General features: G+C 39.9%; 1 protein-coding gene across 1 annotated transcript in view; it reads right to left on the bottom strand.

Moving 5' to 3' along the window:
- Positions 1-20797, bottom strand: part of PLG (plasminogen) — a 62493-nt gene that overhangs the window by 24861 nt on the left and 16835 nt on the right. The window contains exons 4-10 of the mRNA XM_024195829.3: positions 15646-15760; positions 14303-14442; positions 11944-12064; positions 8919-9037; positions 6787-6949; positions 5649-5779; positions 4240-4405 (exon numbers count right to left, since the gene is read on the bottom strand). Of these exons, the coding sequence (XP_024051597.2) occupies positions 4240-4405; positions 5649-5779; positions 6787-6949; positions 8919-9037; positions 11944-12064; positions 14303-14442; positions 15646-15760 (955 nt within the window). The remainder of the gene's footprint in view (positions 1-4239; positions 4406-5648; positions 5780-6786; positions 6950-8918; positions 9038-11943; positions 12065-14302; positions 14443-15645; positions 15761-20797) is intronic.

Below are 20797 nucleotides of genomic sequence, written 5' to 3'. Positions count from 1 at the left end.
AGTGAGTAGCTATTTACATTGATCTCACCACCCTTCATTCTAATTTATCAATCCAAGATGGGTTTCCTAGTTATTTATTTACTATACATAACACAGACCAGCATATTTTAGATGCCTATACACTAATGCAAGGAGTATGGGGAATAAACAGAATAACTGAAGTGTTAGTACATAAAGTAAATTATGACTTAGCTAGCAACAGAGATTTTGTGGCACAAGTCTCATGACTGGAATATTTGTACAGAGTGGTATAGCTTCTTCAAGAAGAGAAGCCAAAATAAAAAGGGAGGAGGGGTTGCATTATACATCCATAATCAGGGCCGGCGCTTCCATTTAGGCGACCGGCGCCAGGATTTGGGGGGGGGCGGCATTTTGCCGCCCTCGGCAGCAATTCGGCGGTGGGCGGTCCTTCCGCGTTCCAGGTCTTGGGCGGCAATTCTGCGGCGGGTCCTTCACTCACTCCAGGACCCGCCGCCGAAGTGCCCCAAAGACCGGGAGCACGGAAGGACCCCCCCGCCGCAGAATTGCTGGTGACGACCGGGAGCGCGGAAGGACCCCCACCTAGGGCGCCAAAAACCCTGGCGCCGCTCCTGTCCATAATATATACACTTGTTCTGCGATCCAGATGGAAGTAAGAGCCAGACCAGTGGAAAGTCTCTGGGTAAAGATAAAAGGGGAAAAATAAGGGTGATGTCATGGTAGGGGTCTACTACAGTCCACTGAATCAGGAAGAGGAGGAGGAGGAGGAGGCATTTCTAGAACAAACAACAGAATTTCCAAAATAGAAGAACTGGTAGTAATGGGGGACTTTAATTACCCAGGCATCTATTGGAAAAGTAATATGGCAGAATACTAGATTTTCAGTAAGTTCTTGGAATGTATCAGGGACAACCTTTTATTTCAGAAAGTGGAGGAAGTAACCATGGGAACAGCCATTTTACATTTGATTCTGACCAACAGGGAGGAATTGATAGTGAATCTGAAGGCAATTTGGGTGAAATTGACCATGAAGCGATAGATCTCATGATTATAAGGAAGGGAAGGAGTGAGAGAAGCCGAATAAGAACAATGGACTTTAAAAAAAGCAAACTTTAGCAAACTTAGAGAACTGGTAGGTAATGTCCCAGGGAAGAAAATCTAAAGGAAAAAGGAGTTCAGGAGAGCTGGCAGTTTCTCAAGAAGACAATATTAAAGGCAAAACTGCAAACTATCCTGATGAAAAAGAAAGTTAGGAAGAATAGCAAGAGGCCAATATGGCTCCGTCAGGAGCTCTTTAATTACCTGAAAAATCAAAAAGGAATCCTAGAAAAAGTGGAAAAATGATCAAATTTCTAAGGAGGAGTACAAAGAATAGCGTAAGCATGTAGGGACAAAAATCAGAAAGGCTACGGCACCAAATGAATTATATCTAGCAAGGGACATAAAAGGCAATAAGAGGTTCTCTAAATACATTAGGAACAGGAGAAAGATGAAGGAAAGTGTAGGTCCACTACCTAGTGGGAAAGAAAAGCTAATAAGTGATGACATCGAGAAAGCTGAAATATTTAATGCCTATTTTGCTTCAGTCTTCACTAAAAAGATTAATGGTGACCTGCTACACAACACAATTAATATTAACAACAAGGAGCAAGCCAAAATCAGGAAAGAACAGTCTAAAGACTATTTAGATAAGTTAGATGTATTCAAGTCAGCAAGGCCTGATGAAATTCATTCTAGTGTACTTCAAGAACTAGCTGAAGCAATCTTGGAACTATTAGCAATTATCTTTGAGGACTCCTGGAGGATATGTGAGGTCCCAGAGGATTGGAGAGAGACAAACATAGTACCTATTTTTGAAAAGGGGAACAAAGAGGACGTAGGATATTATAGATAAGTCAGCCTAACTTTGATACCTAGAAAGATACTGGAAAAAATTATTAAACAATCAGTTTGTCAGCATCTAGCAGATAATAGGGTTATAAAGAACAGTCAGCATGGATTTGTCAAGAACAAATCAGGTCGAACCAAACTAATTACCTTCCTTGACGGGGTTACTGACCTAGTGGATGTGTGTGTGTGTGGGGGGGGAGAAGCAGTAGATGTGATATATGATTTTAATAAGTCTTTTGACACAGTCCCATAGGACATTCTCATAAGCAAATTAGGGAAATGAGGTCTAAATAAAATTATTATTAGATGGGTGCACAACTGGTTGAGAGACCTTACTCAATGAGTAGGTTTGCTACTCAATGGTTTGCTATTAAACTGGGAGAGCATATCTAGTGGGGTCCTACAGGGATCAGTCCTGGGTCTGGTACTACACAATATTTTCATTAATGACTTGGATAATGGAGTGGAGAATATGTTTATAAAATCTGCAGATGACGCTAAATTGGGAAGGTTTTACAAGCACTTTGAAGGACAGGGTTAGAATTCAAAATGACCTTGACAAATTAGAGAATTTGTCTGAAATCAACAAGATGAAATTCAATAAAAACAAGTGCAAAGTACTTCATTTAGGAAGGAAAAATGCACAACTACAAAATGGGGAATAACTGGCTAGGTGGTAGTACTGCTGAAAAGGTTTGGGGGTGATAGTGGATCACAAATTGAATATGAGATGACAATATGCTGTAGTTGTAAAAAAGGCTAATATAATATATAACTGTTCCCAGAGAGTAGTTATCAGTGGTTCATAGTCAAGTTGGAAGGGCATATCAAGTGGGGGTCCCACAGAAATCAGTTCTGTTCAATATCTTTATCAGTGATTTAGATAATGGCATAGAGAGTACTACACTTATAACATTTGGGGACAATACCAAGCTGGGAGGGGTTGCAAGTGCTTTGGAGGATAGGATTAAAATTCAAAATGATCTGGACAAACTGGAGAAATGATCTGAAGCAAATAGGATGAAATTCAATAAGGACAAATGCAGTGTACTCCACTTAGGAAGGAACAATCAGTTGCACACATACGAAATAGGAAATGACTGCCTAGGAAGGAGTACTGCGGAAAGGGATCTGGGGGCCATAGTGGATCACAAGCTAAATATGAGTCAACAGTGTAACACTGTTGCAAAAATAAAGCAAACATCGTTCTGGGATGTATTAGCAGGAGTATTATAAGCAAGACACAAGAAGTAATTGTTCTGCTCTACTCCACATTGATTAGACCTCAATTGGAGTAGTGTGTCCAGTTCTGGGCGCCACATTTCAGGAAAGATGTGGACAAATTGGAGAAAGTCCAGAGAAGAGCAACAAAAATGATAAAAGGTCTAGAAAACATGACCTATGAGGGAAGATTGAAAAAACTGGGTTTGTTTAGTTTGGAGATAAGGAGACTGAGAGGGGACATGATAACAGTTTTCAAGTACATAAAAGGCTGTTACAAGGAAGAGGGCGATAAATTGTTCTTAACTGCTGAGGATAGGACAAGAAGCAACGGGCTTAAATTGTAGCAAGGGACGTTGAACATTAGGAAAAACTTCTTAACTGTCAGGGTAGTTAAACACTGTATATAATATTCCCAACCCCATCTCCTAATTATGACTACAGCAAGCAGTCACAAAATACATATAACTTAGCAATACGAAATACTATACATATTCCTGACCAGTATGTATTGCAACATTATTTGTGTCCATATAATTAATTTCCATTTTCTTAGATTCTCCCATACACTGTGTTCTGGAGCAGGTTTAAAGGCAACTGTCAGATTCTCAAATACATAACACAGTGCATATTTCTATGACCTACAGTGTGGTTCTGATGGCAGAATCTGGCCATAAGTCTGATTCTTGGAATATTTATGACAACTCTTAATTTCTTGAAGAGCAATTTTAAAAGAAACTATATTTACATTTAGCCCAGAATTTAAATGTCAGGAAAACAAGCTTTTTTAAAATCTTAGACCAATATAAATGTTTCAGTGTTTTAAAAAATAATAATGAAAGATGTTATTTTAAATGAAATGCATCCTCTTGCAGTGTTTGAAACCACTGCAATATTAAGATCTTGAAAGTGAAGCTGGCTTAGCTGATTTTCATTGTCCAAGTGGGAGAAACTAAAACAATTAAAGAGCTAAAATAGCAACAACTGAATTGGATTTTAAAATTCTCTCTCTCAAGGCACTCTTAGTAAATTGGTAAAGAAATTTGTTTGCAGTGTGAATTTTAACTTGACTTTAAGTGGATGGCACAATTAATAGATTTCTGGACAATTCCTACACTGATTTTGTGATAGTGGTTGAAGTAAACCTACGCATTTGGATATGCCGTTGGGGTTTTTGCGTGTTTGTGCGGAGACATTGATCTCCATGCTTGGCATTTCTTTCCTGAGATAGTCAACGAAGTTGTGCCCCGGTAAGTCAGGCCAGTGTCTTGAAAGCAATCCTCAGTGACTGGATCCTGTTGAATCACAGGTTTATCTGTAATGAACAATAAAAAACAGTGCTTCAAAAGTGAATTTTACTTTGATAAATGAGCACAGAAAAACCAAACCAAACAAATAAAAGCAATAAACAAACAAGTCCGAGTGATTAGCCTGCCTGTCACAGATACCTTCTTATGACAAGATCTCATTCAGAAGGGGCATTTCTGAGGGTGTATGGAAGATTTTAATGGGTTACCTTCATAAGTCAGATGCTGTTCCTTAGATGCAATCTCAATTTCAATGTTGTGTTGTGTTAGGCATACTTGGATTAGAGAATCATAAAGTTCAGAATGTGGATCCAAAGTTGTGGTTTTATATCAGATATATTTCTAGTGGTGGATTGACCTTGCATGGGGATGATTTCCCTTTGTTTGTACTGAAGGAGTTTGGGGTTGTTAGTTAGGATATGTAAACAAGTGGAAGTGTTTGGTTGGATTTTTCAGGGGTTGGAGTTTGGAGGCTGTTTTATCTTACATTATTGCAGCTTCTATTGATTTGTTATCGATGGACACACATCTGGTGTATGTAAACATACTTGATGGTGCCAAGCAATTTGGGTAACTGGGATCCTGTACTTGTATCATTTGTAGGGCTGGTTGACATTTTTGAGCCAAAAATTCCCACCAAAACATGGAGTTTTGTCCAAAACAATGACATTTCTCGGTTAAAAATTATTTTTAACCATTTTTTAAAACAATTGAAATGAGAAATTTTGAAACAAAAGGAAAATTTTCATTTGAGTTTTCAAAAATGGAATATTTATTGAATTTTTAATTACTATGTTTTTCTGCTTTATCTCAATTTTTTTCTTTCCTTGCCATTGAATGCAATGGATTAATGCTTTCTAGGGTTTTGTTTTTCATATTTTTCCTGTTTTTTACTTTTTCCACACTTTTAAAAATCTTCTCTGATCTTAGAAAAGATACTAAGTTCAAAAGGAAAAAGGAAACTCTGTAAGCTCACTGCTTGGTAATTTTTCCAAAGCCGAGGCAGTCAGCAGAACAATATGATCTAAAATCTTTCTTCCTCACACTGCACTTTCCCACCAGACTTAAATCCTACCCTCAACAGGTTCAACCTTCCACTAATGTTCAGATGTGGTCTGCAGAGTGTTCAGATCAAAAAATTAATAATAATATGAATAAACAATGATTTATTTGCAATTGGTACAAAAAAAGAGTGACTGTCTCCCACTATTCCTTCAACCTCCATATCCCAGGTGCATCCACTCTCCTTACCAGTGTTTACTGCTTCTGTCTCATCACAGCTGGGTATGTTACAGTATTCCCATCGTGTTGAGCTGTTGGTGGTATAACACCATGGCTTGATCTCACCGTCAGGGTTTCTACAGTAGTTTTCTTCTAAAGCCCTGAAGCAAAAGCACTATGTGAAAATTAGCTTCTCATGGAAATCTGATAATGGCCAAGAACAAGGGGGTGGGGAATGTTTCCTCACTTGTTTACAATTGTATTTATTGGTGAGTCACTACTGCAGCAAAATGTTGCTCAGTAATTACATTTATCCGCAATAAGGCAAATTACTGCAATGCATTATTGTTGTGAGTCTGGTCAGCATTCTAGGTAAGAGAGGTCCACATGCTAAGAATATGAGCAGCTTTTCTGATGCTTATGTAACCCCAGGTGACTATTACAGGTTCCCTTCTATGTTGATCCACAGAGGATATGAGTTGTTACAAACCCTAGTTTTACAGTCTGGACTCTTCAGCTCAAACTGTAGCAGCTCATGCTTTTAGCTCTGGAGGTCCCTGATATGTTGGCCAAGATAGCAGTAATCACATTGAACTGGAGACTTAAAGCATGTGCTGCTACAGATGGAGCTTAAGAGCCAAGGCTCTTTAACTGGAGGCTGTAACAACTCCTATCCTCTGTGGATCAGCACAGAGGAGAATCTGTAACACACGTTCACCAGTGGATCACACTTGTACTTCCTTCACTTGTGACACCACACCAAGAGTAGTGCAGATAAAGCACGCTATGGAACAGTATCATCACTGGGAAAAATAACTTTTCTAACACACTTATTCTACATGGAAGCACCTGGGTATGGAACACAGTAAAGGATAGATGTGAGTGGGGAAAGGAAGAATAAGAAGAGCACGAATGCCAGAGAGGAAGATTCAAGTACATGAGAATGAGAGATGAAGAGGAGGAACACAGGAAAAATCAGAGAGCAGGATCAAGTGAAGAAATTAAAGAAGAATAATGAGAGAGCTGAAATAATATGGAGAAAGGAGAACTTAGCAATATAGTTGGAGAAAAATTGTGCCAACCTTAATATTATGTCTACATCATCATGAAATAACTGTGTTCCTTGGTACTTCCAACAGGCACCAAATAATGAAGAGGTTTTACATACTTGCAGGGATAGCTCTCTGGAGTCCGGGCATGTTTGTGGGGAAACTGAGCACTCCAAAGTTGACAAGTGTTTCCTGACACAGTGACACCTATCTTGCCTCGATAATCATCTCCGTTTCCTGAAAGGCACTGACGTCCTGGGCCAGAAACTGGTGGTGGTGTAGCTATACCAGAAAAGGAAATGAATATGAACAGTGCCTTCAAGATATGTAAGCTTAACTTTGCATAATGTGGAACATGCATGTTTTTGTTTCTATACTGGTGAGGTTTCCGAAGGCTATGGCAAGACATAAGCCAAAGCACAGAGAAAACACCCAGATACTCTTCCTTGACTCTTCTCACTTAGATTTTAAGTTGCCATAAAATTTTCAAAAGGAATTAAACTTTCTAAACAGTGAATTCTATTCCGAACCCTCTGAAACATTTGGTGACAACATGATCACATTTAAGCCATCCATCCTTTCCTCCACCCTAGCTATCTCACCACAATGGAGGTGAGAAAAATGAGCTGAGGGAGGATGGCTAGGTGAGTGTGAGAGGTAGGATGGAAGAGCAGAGATTGTCAGGACAGGAGGTACTGAGGATGAGGCCCTGTGAGATATTGTAAAGAGAAGCATCACAGCAGGGAATGGGGCCTTTGGAGCTAAAACAGAAATCTGAAGGGGGAATATCAAATGGAAAGAGCGAGTCTTGGAACAAGGAGCCTGAGATGGTCTAGCAGCAGAAGGAGAATGCTGAAGAAAGGAAGATCGTTAGAACTACTCAGACACCTGCCTTTCTTAATGCTTATTGCAAAAGTACCTATTAGCCACAGTCCACAAGTATTCCAAGGACAACCAGAGCACCGGGTACCTCAGAAAGGCATAAAGGAGATACCATTGGGTTGTGAGTCCACATTTATTTATTTGGTCTTTTTAACTTCAAGATGAAAATGAACATGCATTTTGACTGTACATATAATTTCCTGATGGGAGAATAAAAGATTCTAAAAGATCAACATGTTCCATAAAACTAGTTAAAATTCTAAACTCGGTATCAGTGATCTTACAGTTTCTCAACCCATTTCTTACTTTAGAGAAACCTGTCAAATATTCACCCATCATCAATAAATAGGTGTTTTAATTGATCTCTATCCAGCAAATACGTGATTCTTCATAAAGCAGTGAGAAAACCATATACTTGAGAAGACTAGGACTGGTGACAAATATAAGCCTGATCCTCGAAGTGCAATTCTGGTCTAAAAATGGCATTATGGTGCACCATATTTATTGTCTTTGTGATTTGCATGTCAAATGTGCTCAGTTTAATGGATTTTTTTTAACTGCTAGCCCTGAGCTCAGAGGTTTTGTCTTCACTAGGAAAAAAAGATGTGTTCTTAACTCGAGTTAGCTAACATAGGATAAAATCCTAGTGATGACAACACAGTTTGGCCTGTTAACTCATGTGAAAACTACAAGGTAAATCCTAGGCTTCCCCACAGTTTCCTTGACCTGCAAACTCTTGTGAAAACTACATACACCTCTACCCCGATATAACACGAATTCGGATATAACACGGTAAAGCAGTGCTCTGGGGAGGCGGGGCTGCGCACTCCGGCAGATCAAAGCAAGTTCAATATAATGCGGTTTCACCTATAACATGGTAAGATTTTTTTGGCTCCCGAGGACAGCGTTCTATCGGGGTAGAGGTGTACTTCCTTAACTTCACTAGTATTTTACCTTCTGTTAGTTAACCTGAGTTTTAAAAAAACTACCCTTTTTCCCTAGTGAAGATGCATCCTGAGAGTCAATCTGAGTTATTTCCCTCTAGTGCTATCATCAGTAATAACATTTCTGCAGGGCAAATTTGAGTTTCAGAGATAACTGTGCAAATTATGTACTCAATAAAACCTATGCAGCCCTATCACTCTCAATGCACTTACACAGGTTTAAATGATTGGAACTTAGTAAATGATTCTATTAATGATGCACCTTCCCTGGTACAGAAGGCTCTTCTTGGGATATTTGTTGATTGATTCCACCCTCCATCCTCACCCCCAACTTTTCCCTACATTTTGGTTCTAGCTTCTACCTGTTGCAACTGCCTGCAGTGGTAGCTAACTTGGGTTCCACAATCTCCATAAGTAACACTTACTGCAACGTGGAATGTTACAAAATTCCCAGCGTTTCATGGGGTTGGTAGTGAAACACCAGGGCCGAGGCTCACCATCAGGATTACGGCAGTAATTCAGCCTCAGATTCTTCTCTGGAAAGCTGAAAATTAGAAGTTTGAATTAAGAATCTAATTCACTAACGGCTGATGGTATGAATTGCCCCTCCTGTGGCACAATGAGCTTTTTGGGCACTCAGATACTGGGCTAAGGAGTGAGATATAAATTACACAGGAAAAACTATATTAAAAGAACAGTAAAGTTGCAAAGTCGACACTCAAAGTTAAGAAATGCCGGAATTAAGGTTACCTGTGCAACCTCCATTTGGGCCCCTTGTTCATATGCACTTTGGTAGTTCTGCCTAACATCATGCAGTAAGTCTATGGCAGACCAGCAATAAGAGTCCCAGTCCAGTGTCCTACCCATAAAAGAACATCCTTTCTCTTCTTGCAACCCACATTCACTGTCCATTCTGTGCACTGGATGAGACAGGGGTCTTGTACAGCAACTGGCATGTGATCATTTAATTAAATACTGTACCATGATGCATGCTTTGTTTGTCCGGTTTCCTAAGTAGCTTGCCTTTATGCAATGTATCATACTACAAAACTTTAAAAATCTGAATACATCTGCTGTAAATTGAAATTGCCCACATGCTCCACTGTGTTGTTCCCCGCTCTCAATGACCTATGTCTAGTTTTCCATTTTCCTTTTCCCCTCAACATTTTGGACTAGTTGGTGTGATTAGCTCTTCCTGATTGCACATGTGTAGGAGAAGGTGCAGGATGCTTGCCTCCCAGCCGACTGCTCAGGGTCTAGACATAATCACCATCTCTCTATTCCCTGAACACAAACACCTTTCAAGGTCAGCAGAGACAGTGATGGTGAAGGAGGTTGGGGTGAAGAGAATTGGTTTAGCATGAGGAAGGGAAGAAGATAAAAGAGAGAGAAAGAAATGAAGCATTTGCCCCAGGAGATCAAACCTTTGCTCTGTCTAGTCCTGTAGCAAACTCAGTTCTTCAGAGGAAGGAAATCCCAAAACCACCACCTATGATGACCTTGCCACCCAGCCAATGTGTTCAATGCTGTGACATTAGGGGAGATATTCCTTCCTGGCAGGTCATCTTAAAGCTGTGAAGCATACAAATCTGTTTCTCTGGTTTCCATTTTTTTAAGATCTCATAGCAGAAAACTTTCATAATACCTCATCTTTCTTCTGATATTCTGTAGGCTTGTCTGTTTCAGTATGTGTTGATTAGAGATTGTCTTTAACAAAAGGGGGAGGGTTATTTTAAAATGTTACTGTCTTTCAGATTCAACCTCTTACTTGTTCATTCTGATTCATAAGACAAGAATGAAGGGCCACCTGAGGAGGTTTCATGTCATCAGCTGTTATGTTCTATACATTAACTGAGAGTGGGGAGCACTAAAAAGATCTTAAACGTTTCAGATAAATATGGCCAAGCATTCAAGTTTTGCAAGGTGGTTATTATGGGTTTTATCAATGGTAGCATGGTCTAGTGGATAAGGCACTGGCTTGAGAGTTGAGACCTGGGTTCTACTTCTGCTCTGCTACTGAGCTGTTATGTAACCTTGGGCAAGCCACTAAGGACCTGATAGTCAGAGGTACTCAGCCCAGGGCCGGCTCCAGGCACCAGCCGAGCAAGCTGGTGCTTGGGGCGGCAGATTGTTCGAGGCGGCATTCCGCCCAATCCTAGGGCGGAACGGCCGCTTTTTTTTTTTTTTGGGGGGTGTTCCGCTCGAGCCCTGTAGGGGGTGGCGGCATGGAGGACGGGAGCGCCCTGCAGCAAGCCCGGCAGGGCAGTCCACGTCCTTCCCAGCCGACCGGAGCGGCGTGGAGCCTCCCGGCAGGCGGTACAGCAGTCGGGGACGCGTGGTAGCGCCCCGCTGAAGCCCTGGCCTCCCCACGTCTCTCTCTCTCTCCCCGCTCCCTCCCCCTTCCCCCGCTAGCCGGGGCACATCTGCAGTGCAGGGAGTCCCCCTGCACCCTGGCCCCCTGCCGCAGGGTTTTTTTTTTTTTTTTTTTTTTTTTTGGCTTGGGGCGGCCAAAAAGCCAGAGCCGGCCCTGACTCAGCCTGAACAACTCCAGTCATTGGACTCTGGACATTGAGCATCTCTGAAATCTCCGCCCTTACATTATTGGTATTGTTTGTTTCGCTATTTATTGGTATTGTTGTAGCACCTAGGAACCCTAGTAATGGACTAGGACCCCAATATGCTAGGCACTGCACAAAGAATGTCCCAAGGAGCTTACAATTTACATAGAGTATAAGATGAGACAATAAGTGGAAAGAGACAGGCAGTGGGGGCACAATAAAACAATGAGACATTTTAAAAAAAACTGTGTCTCAGTTTCCCCATCCGTAAAATGAGGACTATGATGCTTAGCAATGTAAAGGAATTTGAAATCTACAGATGAAAAGTTTGTGTGTGTATTAGGTATTATTATTGATTATTATCAGAACCAAACCTCAGAACCTTCTGAGGTTCTTCTGTCACTACTGTTTTCCCTAGCTTGAATTTCAGATAACTTGGAGTTGCCTCCAAAGAAACAGAAAGAAAAGAGAGAGGATTGATGATTTACCTTCTTCCATTGCACTGAGAGGTAGCAGATCAGCCTTTTTGTTGCCCTGGACCGAAACAGAACTTTTTGACTCCCCAACCCTCTCTTTTTAAGGGAAGGATGTTAAAAACATAGCTCCCTCACACATGAACACTCCCAAATGCTGCCTATGGTATTAGTATGGCAAACAAGCAAAACATCAAGCACATGCAAAAGTGCATTGGCTCAAATAGCCAAGGGAGAGGTTGGCCACCAAAAAACATCATCAACAAAAAACATGATCAAGTATTATCAAAATGAAAACGGAAAATTACTATGAAAAACAATCTATCTTTTTTTCCTCCTGGCTCCAGACCCCAGGGGCTATTTCCCTGGTCTTTGGTCCATCTAGCTGATCAGTTATTTCATTACTGGTTGTGACTTACTTTGAAGGGATGTACCCATGAGATTGAGGCTGTTGAGCATCCCAGTGCTGGCACTCAATCCCAGACTCTGTTTGGGAAATTTTGCCTTGGTAGTTTTCGCCACTGCAATGCATGCACGCTTCTGTATGGACAAGCAGGAGTGAAAACAAAGAAACGGGGGGGAAAGTCAAGAATAGCATTGGTCCGGAAACTTTCCCTTTGGACATGCCATCAGCTCAAGAGACCACTCTAATTTTGCCTTCTGATTGAAGAACTATTCTAAAATGGCAAGGTTCTTTCTACTGGTGGGTGACTTCACCTACTTAATTACATTTATTTTATTTGGCTTATTTGTTACACTATAGTGTATCTTTTAAAATAAAAACAATGAAAACAACAATTAAAAAACTATGATATGTCAAGAAGATTTCTAAGGAGCGGTTAGGTTGTATATATTATTGGAGAAGCTTCCTTTGCAAAGTAGCTTCCTTTAAAGAGTAATGACGTGGATAATGAAGACACTGGTTCCATGGCATGTAATATGATGACACTAAACAGCTAACATTCTCCCACTATTCCCAACAATCAGACCATGGTGAGACCAACCCTCTGGATTGATGTTCATTTGGTTTCCTGAACATAATCCATTAAGTTTCATAGATTCGACTTTGAAATCAGAAGTCAGTGGTCAGACAAGATCATCTAGTCTGACCACCTGCCCATTGCAGGCCACAGAACCTCATCCACCCACTGCTGTAATAGACCCCTAACCTCCAGCTGCGTTACTGAAGTCCTCAAATCATGGTTTAAAGACTTCAAGTTACAGAGAATCCACCATTTACTCTAGTTTAAACCTGCAAGTGACTTGTGCCCTATGCGGCAGAGGAAGTCCCACCTGGGTTCAGTAGAATGGTCTGTGTGAGTTATAGAAGGAAAATAAAGGAAGAGCCATATGTTTAGAATAGGGGAGTTGAACCAAGATTAATCTCTTGATGCACTGAGCAAAGGAACCCTAGAAGTTCATGGTGCTTATGCTCTTCAACTGAATCAAATTTTATGTAAATGCAAGATTTTCAGGGCTGGCCCATGCCACGTATCTGCATGCAATACTCCCCTAATGTCAATAGACGTTGCCTGCATGACTATGATCGTCAGGTCAATCTTTCTTTTATTTTTTTTAAATAAGCCATTTTCTAGTTAGAGGAGATCAAAAAGTATCTAAAACCAACCAAAAATTGTGATTCCTCTATATCTATTAAATATTTATACAATTTAAGCCATTCAGGGAGACGTAGGGTGACCAGATGTCCCATTTTATCGGGACAGTCCCGATTTTGGGGGCTTTTTCTTATATAGGCACCTATTACCCCCCACCCCCTGTCCTGATTTTTCACACGTGCTGTCTGGTCACCCTAGGGAGACGTCCTTTTTGTTGAGAACTTTTATGCTAAGTCCCAGCTGGATCTGAATTAAAAGCACAAATGGACCTGAAGCATAAAACTGAGATCTGTATCTGCTTTTTTAACTCCCTCAAATAGAAGTTTGTTCAGATCCAGATTTTTGGATCAGGCTTGTCTCTAATTATGAGTCCTTTCATACCATACAATGATCTGGCAAGGAGCTGTTCTAATGGAAATGTTAACTGACTCTAAAGTGGGATGCTGAAACAAAACCATTGGGAAGTGGCAAAAACCCTATTTTTTAGTTTTGGAAGTTTCCAGACAGAATTATGGCATTTTACTAAGCAAGATAACATCCAAAAACAAGGTCATACACAAACAAGGCCCTGAGTCAGTAAGGTACTTAAGCACATGCCTGATCTTAAGTAAATGAGGGGACCTATTGATATCAATGGGACTATTAACATGCTTAAAGTTAGGTATGTGCTTAAGTGCCTTGCTGAATTAAGGCCAATGGTACTAGCCATATTAACTACCACAAAAATGGGCCAGGTCCTCAGATTTGATGTCCTTAGATAGATTATGGAAGGATTGGTCTGATGATTAAAAATAGGATGTGATAATAATGCAGTACAATGATATTAATCAAGAAAAGATGTCCTCCCCAGTCACTGTCAAAGGGATATGTCCTCTGGAACACATGTACTTGTATGTTGACCTTAGGGAACTGTTCCATTACTACTGGGGCTATCCAAAAGAACAATAAGGGGCCTGATCCTGAAAGTCACTTGAGTAAAGACTACTCACCTGAGGAAGTTTTTTGCAGCTTCTGGATTAAAGTTTGCTGGCATGGTCTCAAACAAAGAGATAATGGGGTCAAGGAGCTAACATCTCCATACTTTGAAAAAAAAGCACTTGCACAATTTAACATACTTAGAGATATTGTGATGTAAAAAGATCTTTGGTGTGTGTATCCTGACCTTCACATTCTTGGATGTTACAGTAATCATATCTGGTATCAGGATCTGTTGTGTAACACCAGGGTCCTTTTCCATCCTCATCAGGATTTCTGCAGTAGTTTGCCTCTAGCCCTGCAGAGGGGGTGTTGTCAGGTGTATAGCTGAAATAAAATAAAAATATCATTACAGCAAAAGTGAAATGTCCAAATTTCTCAGGTGATTTTGGACTCTAATCATACACATGAAAGGCCAGAGAAATAGATGCTCCCTTTGGTTGCCCAGAGTTGAAATCCTTATCTGAAGAGCATTCTGTGGCTGTCATTATTAGCCTCTTCATAGCTACTGAATGTCAGTTCTTTGATGGATCTGGGGAAAGGGGGAGAGATAGCTCAGTGGTTTGAGCATTAGCTTGTTAAACCCAGGGTTGTGAGTTCAATCCTTAAGGGGGCCACTTAGGGATCTGGGGCAAAATCAGTACTTGGTCCTGCTAGTGAAGGCAGGGGGCTGGACTCAATGACCTTTCAAGATCCCTTCCAGTTCTAGGAGATATTTATTTAAAAGCCAACAGTTTCATATCTACAATTTACAGGAAATATGACAGCCTCATAATCCAAGAATGCTCTTTTACACTTGCAACGGCTTGTTGCTGTTGAACTGCCAGGGTCTGAGCTCCATCAATAACTGCTGTGTTTTTCTAACGCACATAGATAAAAAGAGCAATATTTCATATGGAACACTTTCCTAGGGAATGCAAAAAAGGACATTAACTAAATACATGAGAGTTGTCAACAACTTGAATGTGATACTAACACATCCTATGTGAATGTGAGGTTAACGGTTCGATCTTCTTGACTGCTTCTCATTTAAAGCCATAAAATATTGTCATGGGAACACGCAAGGGGTTCTCCAATAAGATGATACTTCTATCTCCTTTGCCACTTTTAGCACCCATTGAAGCAAATGGGTGAAATCCTAGCCCCATTGAAGTCAGCGAGAGCTTTGCCCTTGACTTCAAAGGAGCCAGGATTTCATCCAATGAGTGTTTTGCTTGCTTAAGGACCACCAAATTTGGCCAGAAATGCTATCTTTGAAATCATCCCTTAGGTCATTTAGTACATCCCCTTGAATCACTGCAGGATACATTTCCTAGAGGCTTAGAAATATGTCAGCCTTGAAGGTCTTTGTGAGACAAGGTAGAGATCACCGTGCTCAAGACAAGGAGGAAATGATTTCTTACCAATGAGTTTGAATGCTGAACGACTTGCTTTAATAATATACACTATGAAATTCTTTAGTACACACTTAATATGGATGGCTTGGAATAGGTTCAGAATAACATATACACAAATATGAAAAGGACATACTTAGGTATATGGGGTTTACTGTCGCTCCACTTCTGGCAGGGCACACCACTCTGAGTTTTAGATACTGTTCCTCTATAGTCCTTCCCCTTACCAGTCCTGCATTCTAAAAGATAGACTGACACAAAATACATTTTTATCTATCAGTATCATAACATCACATCTGTTTGAATTAAATAAACTACACACATGCTAATCAGCCTAAATACCCACATTCCGAAACTTCTCTACCACCACCCCCCCACAAAAAACCCCTTAGTTGTGCTATTGTAAAGCTCTTTAAAATAGGTTAGTTTGCAAATTTTAATGACTTACATAAAGAAAGTCACTTGAATGTTTACGTAAAGACCAAAAAACTAAAATGTTTAGGGAAACAGATATAACAAATTATGGTTATTTTTGAAGGGTGGGTTCAGATTACAACAGCTATAATGCTCCCTTCTTGAGACTGGAATAAAACATTATTGTTCTTATTGCCTCTGTGTTTGTGTTGCGCTGCTATGAGTAAAACTGTACAAAATATTTTCAACAAAACCTAAAAGCATGTGAAACTCACCTGATTTCAGGCAGAGTGGGCCCCAGAAAGAATCACAGATCTAAACATGCCTGAACTTTGGAGATTCAAAAGGTGGAATTTTGTAACTCAGACCTATTCAAGTTTGGGTTTTGTTACACACAGTAAACATAGACAATGTGTTTCACTGAGATCCCCCTGCTCATGAATGAAACTTGACTCATTTACGGAATTATGTTGAAACCATGACTCACCACTGCACAGGATGAAGCTGGATGGGTCTGATAGAGCTAAACTTTGAATTTTGGGCAGTGCTGGCCTTTGTGGAACTGGCCTAATTGTGTGAAAGCCTGGCTTTATAGAAATAAATGGGAGTTTTGACACTGATTTCAGTGGGGCCAGGATGTCACCCTAGCTATATCATTTCCTTATGAAGATAGCCTTGAAGATGTAAAATGACCAGTAGCTCTGAAAGCCTAAGTTATCAGTGATTTGTCCAGTCCCTTCGCAGTCATCCAAGACTGGCCTTTGGGGTCTGGAAAAACCATGCCCAAATCAAGGAACCTATGACTAAGACTACAGAGCAGTTGACAGCTGTAGGGCTCAGTGCTGACCAGGCTACTGCTAATGGAACTAGGGCTGCCTATGGATTGGGCATCTGAAATTGCAGATGTTGAACAACAGCATCTCTGATTGACTCTTCACAACCGTGCCCATTTGCAGTGACACACAGCATGCACTTAAACTCCATTCCTATCCGGTGGTCACCATTGAAAAGCAACATTTATCATACTGCAGTCTTTCTTATTTCCTGGTGCCAGGTTGGTCCCAAGGTGCAAATTAGTGCAACTTTGAGGCTTACAAATTCTTCATTTTATGAGCTAATAATGGTGAGTGTCATTTTGGTTCATTTATGAATCATTCTAGCCCAGTTTCCTGTACAGGTTTGTGGTAGATAATCACTACTGGCATGCTCTTGTCTAAACAGACTTACTACAAGTGTCACCAAGCGTTCTAATACAATCCTGCTCCACTTGTATTACGCGACCTCCATTAAGCAACCAATTTTTGACAGTTCCTTGTTTGGTCATTTAGGACAGGTTTTACTCAGTATTTGTTTTTAGAGGATCTGGAATAGGCCTAGGTGGTGATTTTTTTTTCCAGGGGACTTCTGGCATCCTTTGTTTCTCCTCCCCATCCACCCATTCCCCATGCACAAGCACACATGTCAATGCTCAGTGTCTCCCCTGCTCCTGGTAAGCTGAGAAGGGCTGGGTTTCATCAGGTTGGTTTCAGTGTTTTTAAACATTGGCTATGGAGAATTTTTGTTGTTTCTCAGTTTTGCTTCAAACTTTCTCAACATAACCTACACCAAAACTACCGTAGGAGCAAAATTATCCTTTTACATACATCAGTGTAAATCTGGAGTAACTCAATTGACATAAAATTGATTTACCTAGGTACAGTAAGAGGAGAATTAGGCTTACTGCTTGTTTATGGATGGGGGCGTCCAGATTTTCCTAAAATTGAGAGGTATTTGGATCTAGGGTTCTGATTCAGGCCTATTTCTAATCTGGCCAGACTATACTTATGGATAAATAGGCAGTCTACCATAGAATTTTTAGCTGGGAACTTTTTGTATACCCTAAGAAGTTTTGCAATGTGTTCACGTTCAAAAATCTGAAGAAATGAACACTGAAGCAGTCAAGTGCTGACACGAACTCTTTTTGTTTGAATAAACTTCGGACCGTTTATATAACCTTTAAGTTTTTTCCATCTGCTAACAAATAACCAACTTTGAACCCTAAACTCAAGCCCATGTTCATTTGGGTTAACAATTTACAAATTGATATGTCCAAATACGGCCTTTAATTCCCATCCCTCTTTCCATAACACAAACTAAATTAGCTTCTGTGTTTTATAGCATGTTTGATGGGGAAGTTCTGGAAAATAACTGCACATTTTTTCCTATCAAACACTATCTGTGGCTGTGAACGATAAGATAAAGAAGGGTAATCAAATCTCATTTTTGAGGGTGTAAGATGACCTCTTGTGGACAAAAGGGAAGAGTTGTTCATTCCATCTACAGCACTGCATAATCATTTAGATGCCTAATGGGAAATGTTCACTTTCCTTTGACACATTAGGCTATTAGTGACTGCCAGAGGCAGCACAGTAGACTACACGAATCAATGATTTGAGCCGGTTAGGCAAATTCTTCATTCCTATTTCCTGTTCTGTAACAACATATTCAGACAACATGATTTTATCTTTAGGATTGATACAATATGCTTTAAAACTCTGTGACAATAATAGGGTGAATTACAGAGGAACACAGCTCAATACTCAGTCGGCTACAGTAAGACCTCCTATCTCACTGAACCAGATGTATTGCACTGTTCTAAACTGTCCTTTAGCAGGGAGTTTCACAGCTTCATGCATAACAGTCAGAGCTCCTTCATGCCTTATGAAAGAAAGAAGCCTATTGGCAACTGGATTGGCTCTTTTAGTGTAGTTAGTACAAATTAAAATAAAGGAATGACTAAATCAAGAGTTGACAACTCCCTTGATTTTAGCACTAATCTTATGATATTAGGATTTTATTGAAAGCCCCAGCTCCTGGAAGCAAGTGATTAGATGAGAATTTCAGCTTTCAAATAAAAAATAAAGCAAATCTGTAGCCTTCATGGTTGCAGATAAGAGCTGGAAAATGTGACCTTAGTGCACTCCAATGGCTCAAAAGCCAGAAGGAAAATAAAAAGTCCCCCACTTTTTTTTTTAAATATCTCATGGTTTTTAAGCCAATCTTGTGATTTTTGTAGCTTGACTCATCGTTTTTGAATGCTTGGGGTTGGCAATTCTGATATATTTATTGATTGTTTAACAGGAAACCAACCCCAAGATCCATGGCTGAGATTTTCAAAGGATCCTAAGAGAGTTGGATGTCCAAATCCCATTGAGTTTAAATGGGATTTGGGCACCAAACTCCTTTAGAAGCCTTTGAAAATCCCAGTCTGCATGTGGTAGGATCGTCACCCATCCTTATATTTGCTGGATAGTTCTGATTTTGACAGTGTCCCAAACACATTTTCAGGATTGGCATGTCATGTTTGGCATCAATGCATCACGAGTTAATGACATAAGAGTTACAATGTTGTGGTGTTATGGGACAGATTCTGATCTCAGTGATGCATTGGCCTTTCTCTGGATTTACAGCAGTGTAAACCAGAATAAGAATCTGGCCCTCTCATTACAGTATTTATATTGTGTCAATTGGAATATTTAATTACTTATAAGTGAAGAATTAATTTCATCTTACTTCATCACTTGCTCATGTGTCCATTGATTTTTCATATTTATAACAAAAACTATACAGGGCCAACTTTTAAGGCCTTGCTCAGTTTTTACTCAATCCTTACTCAAAGGAAACTCCCACTGTCTTCTGGCTATAATAGAATATCCCATATTGAAATGTTAAGTAAGGACATTTACTAAGTCCACTATTCTTAAACTTATTTTAAATTTACCCCAGAAGTGATGTGGCTCAAAACTTTTGAGTATGGCTTTTAATACCAATGACTTATTAAGTCAATTTTCTATGAGGAATGTGTGAAAAAAGAAAGCAGCAGGGAGTTGTATATGCACTATACATCTAGAAGCTCTAGCTATTGGGTTTGGGTTGGAGTCAGAGGGCCAATATTCTGTTGATGCAAATAACTCTGGTGGCGTTTTGGCTATTTACACCAACTAAGAACTGTAACCTGTAACATTTAAGAGACAGATGGTGAGTTAATAAAGCTTGTTATTTTTCTAAATTTTTAAGAGATTATGGTAATTCAACTGAGTTAAACTGCAAAAGCAGGACAGCTAATTCCAAAGTCAGAGAAATTTTACTTACCTCAACTCTGAAGGCAGATATCAAGTTACAGGTATTACATCATCAAAACAAAATCTCCTTGGTTGATCATAAACTGGAGATATGACATTTATCTAGCAACTTTTGAAGCTACTGGCTTCTACAAATTAACTTCTTTCTTGGTGTCCTACACATTACACTATATTGTCCTGTATGTGTTCCAGGACATGAATGTGAGAACTAGGATGAAGTTTGATGAAGCTCATTGATGTTTAACTTCCAGTTTTGGGGGTGTCTGGGCCAGATCCACAGCTGAAGTCAATGAAATCAGTGGAAATATGCTAATTTATACCAGTTTAGAATCTGGTCCATTGTGTTTTCCTTATAAAACCTTATAGAATAAATGAGACCTGCTTCATGGCTGTCTGCAGCTTAGTATTTCAGCATATTTTTCAAACTCATCAAAATTTTAAAAAAACATGAAAAAGCCTTACTGGTAATTACAGCCTCGTTTAACACAGGTCAATATAAACACTACACGGTATGCTAGCCAGACAGTTACCCTAGGTGTTTGAATGATTAGCAAATGACACCTTTTTTTCCCCCAAGAACTCTCACTTCAGTCAACTGATGTTACTATGTAATTTTTCTTCCTTTGGAACTTGTAGAAGTGGTCACATTTAAAAGTGGAAATTTATTTTTCCCACTGCCTACTGTCTTTTCAAGGCTTGACTATAATTTTACTTCAAGGGGAGAATTAAGGAATCCAAAAATAGTCTTAAACC

The sequence above is a fragment of the Terrapene carolina genome, unplaced genomic scaffold (genome assembly GCF_002925995.2).
Source record: "Terrapene carolina triunguis isolate 2854851 unplaced genomic scaffold, T_m_triunguis-2.0 Scaffold85, whole genome shotgun sequence".
Classification (NCBI taxonomy): Eukaryota; Metazoa; Chordata; order Testudines; family Emydidae; genus Terrapene; species Terrapene triunguis.
Note: the sequence above shows the minus strand (reverse complement) of the source record. Positions and strands in the feature narration are given on the sequence as shown.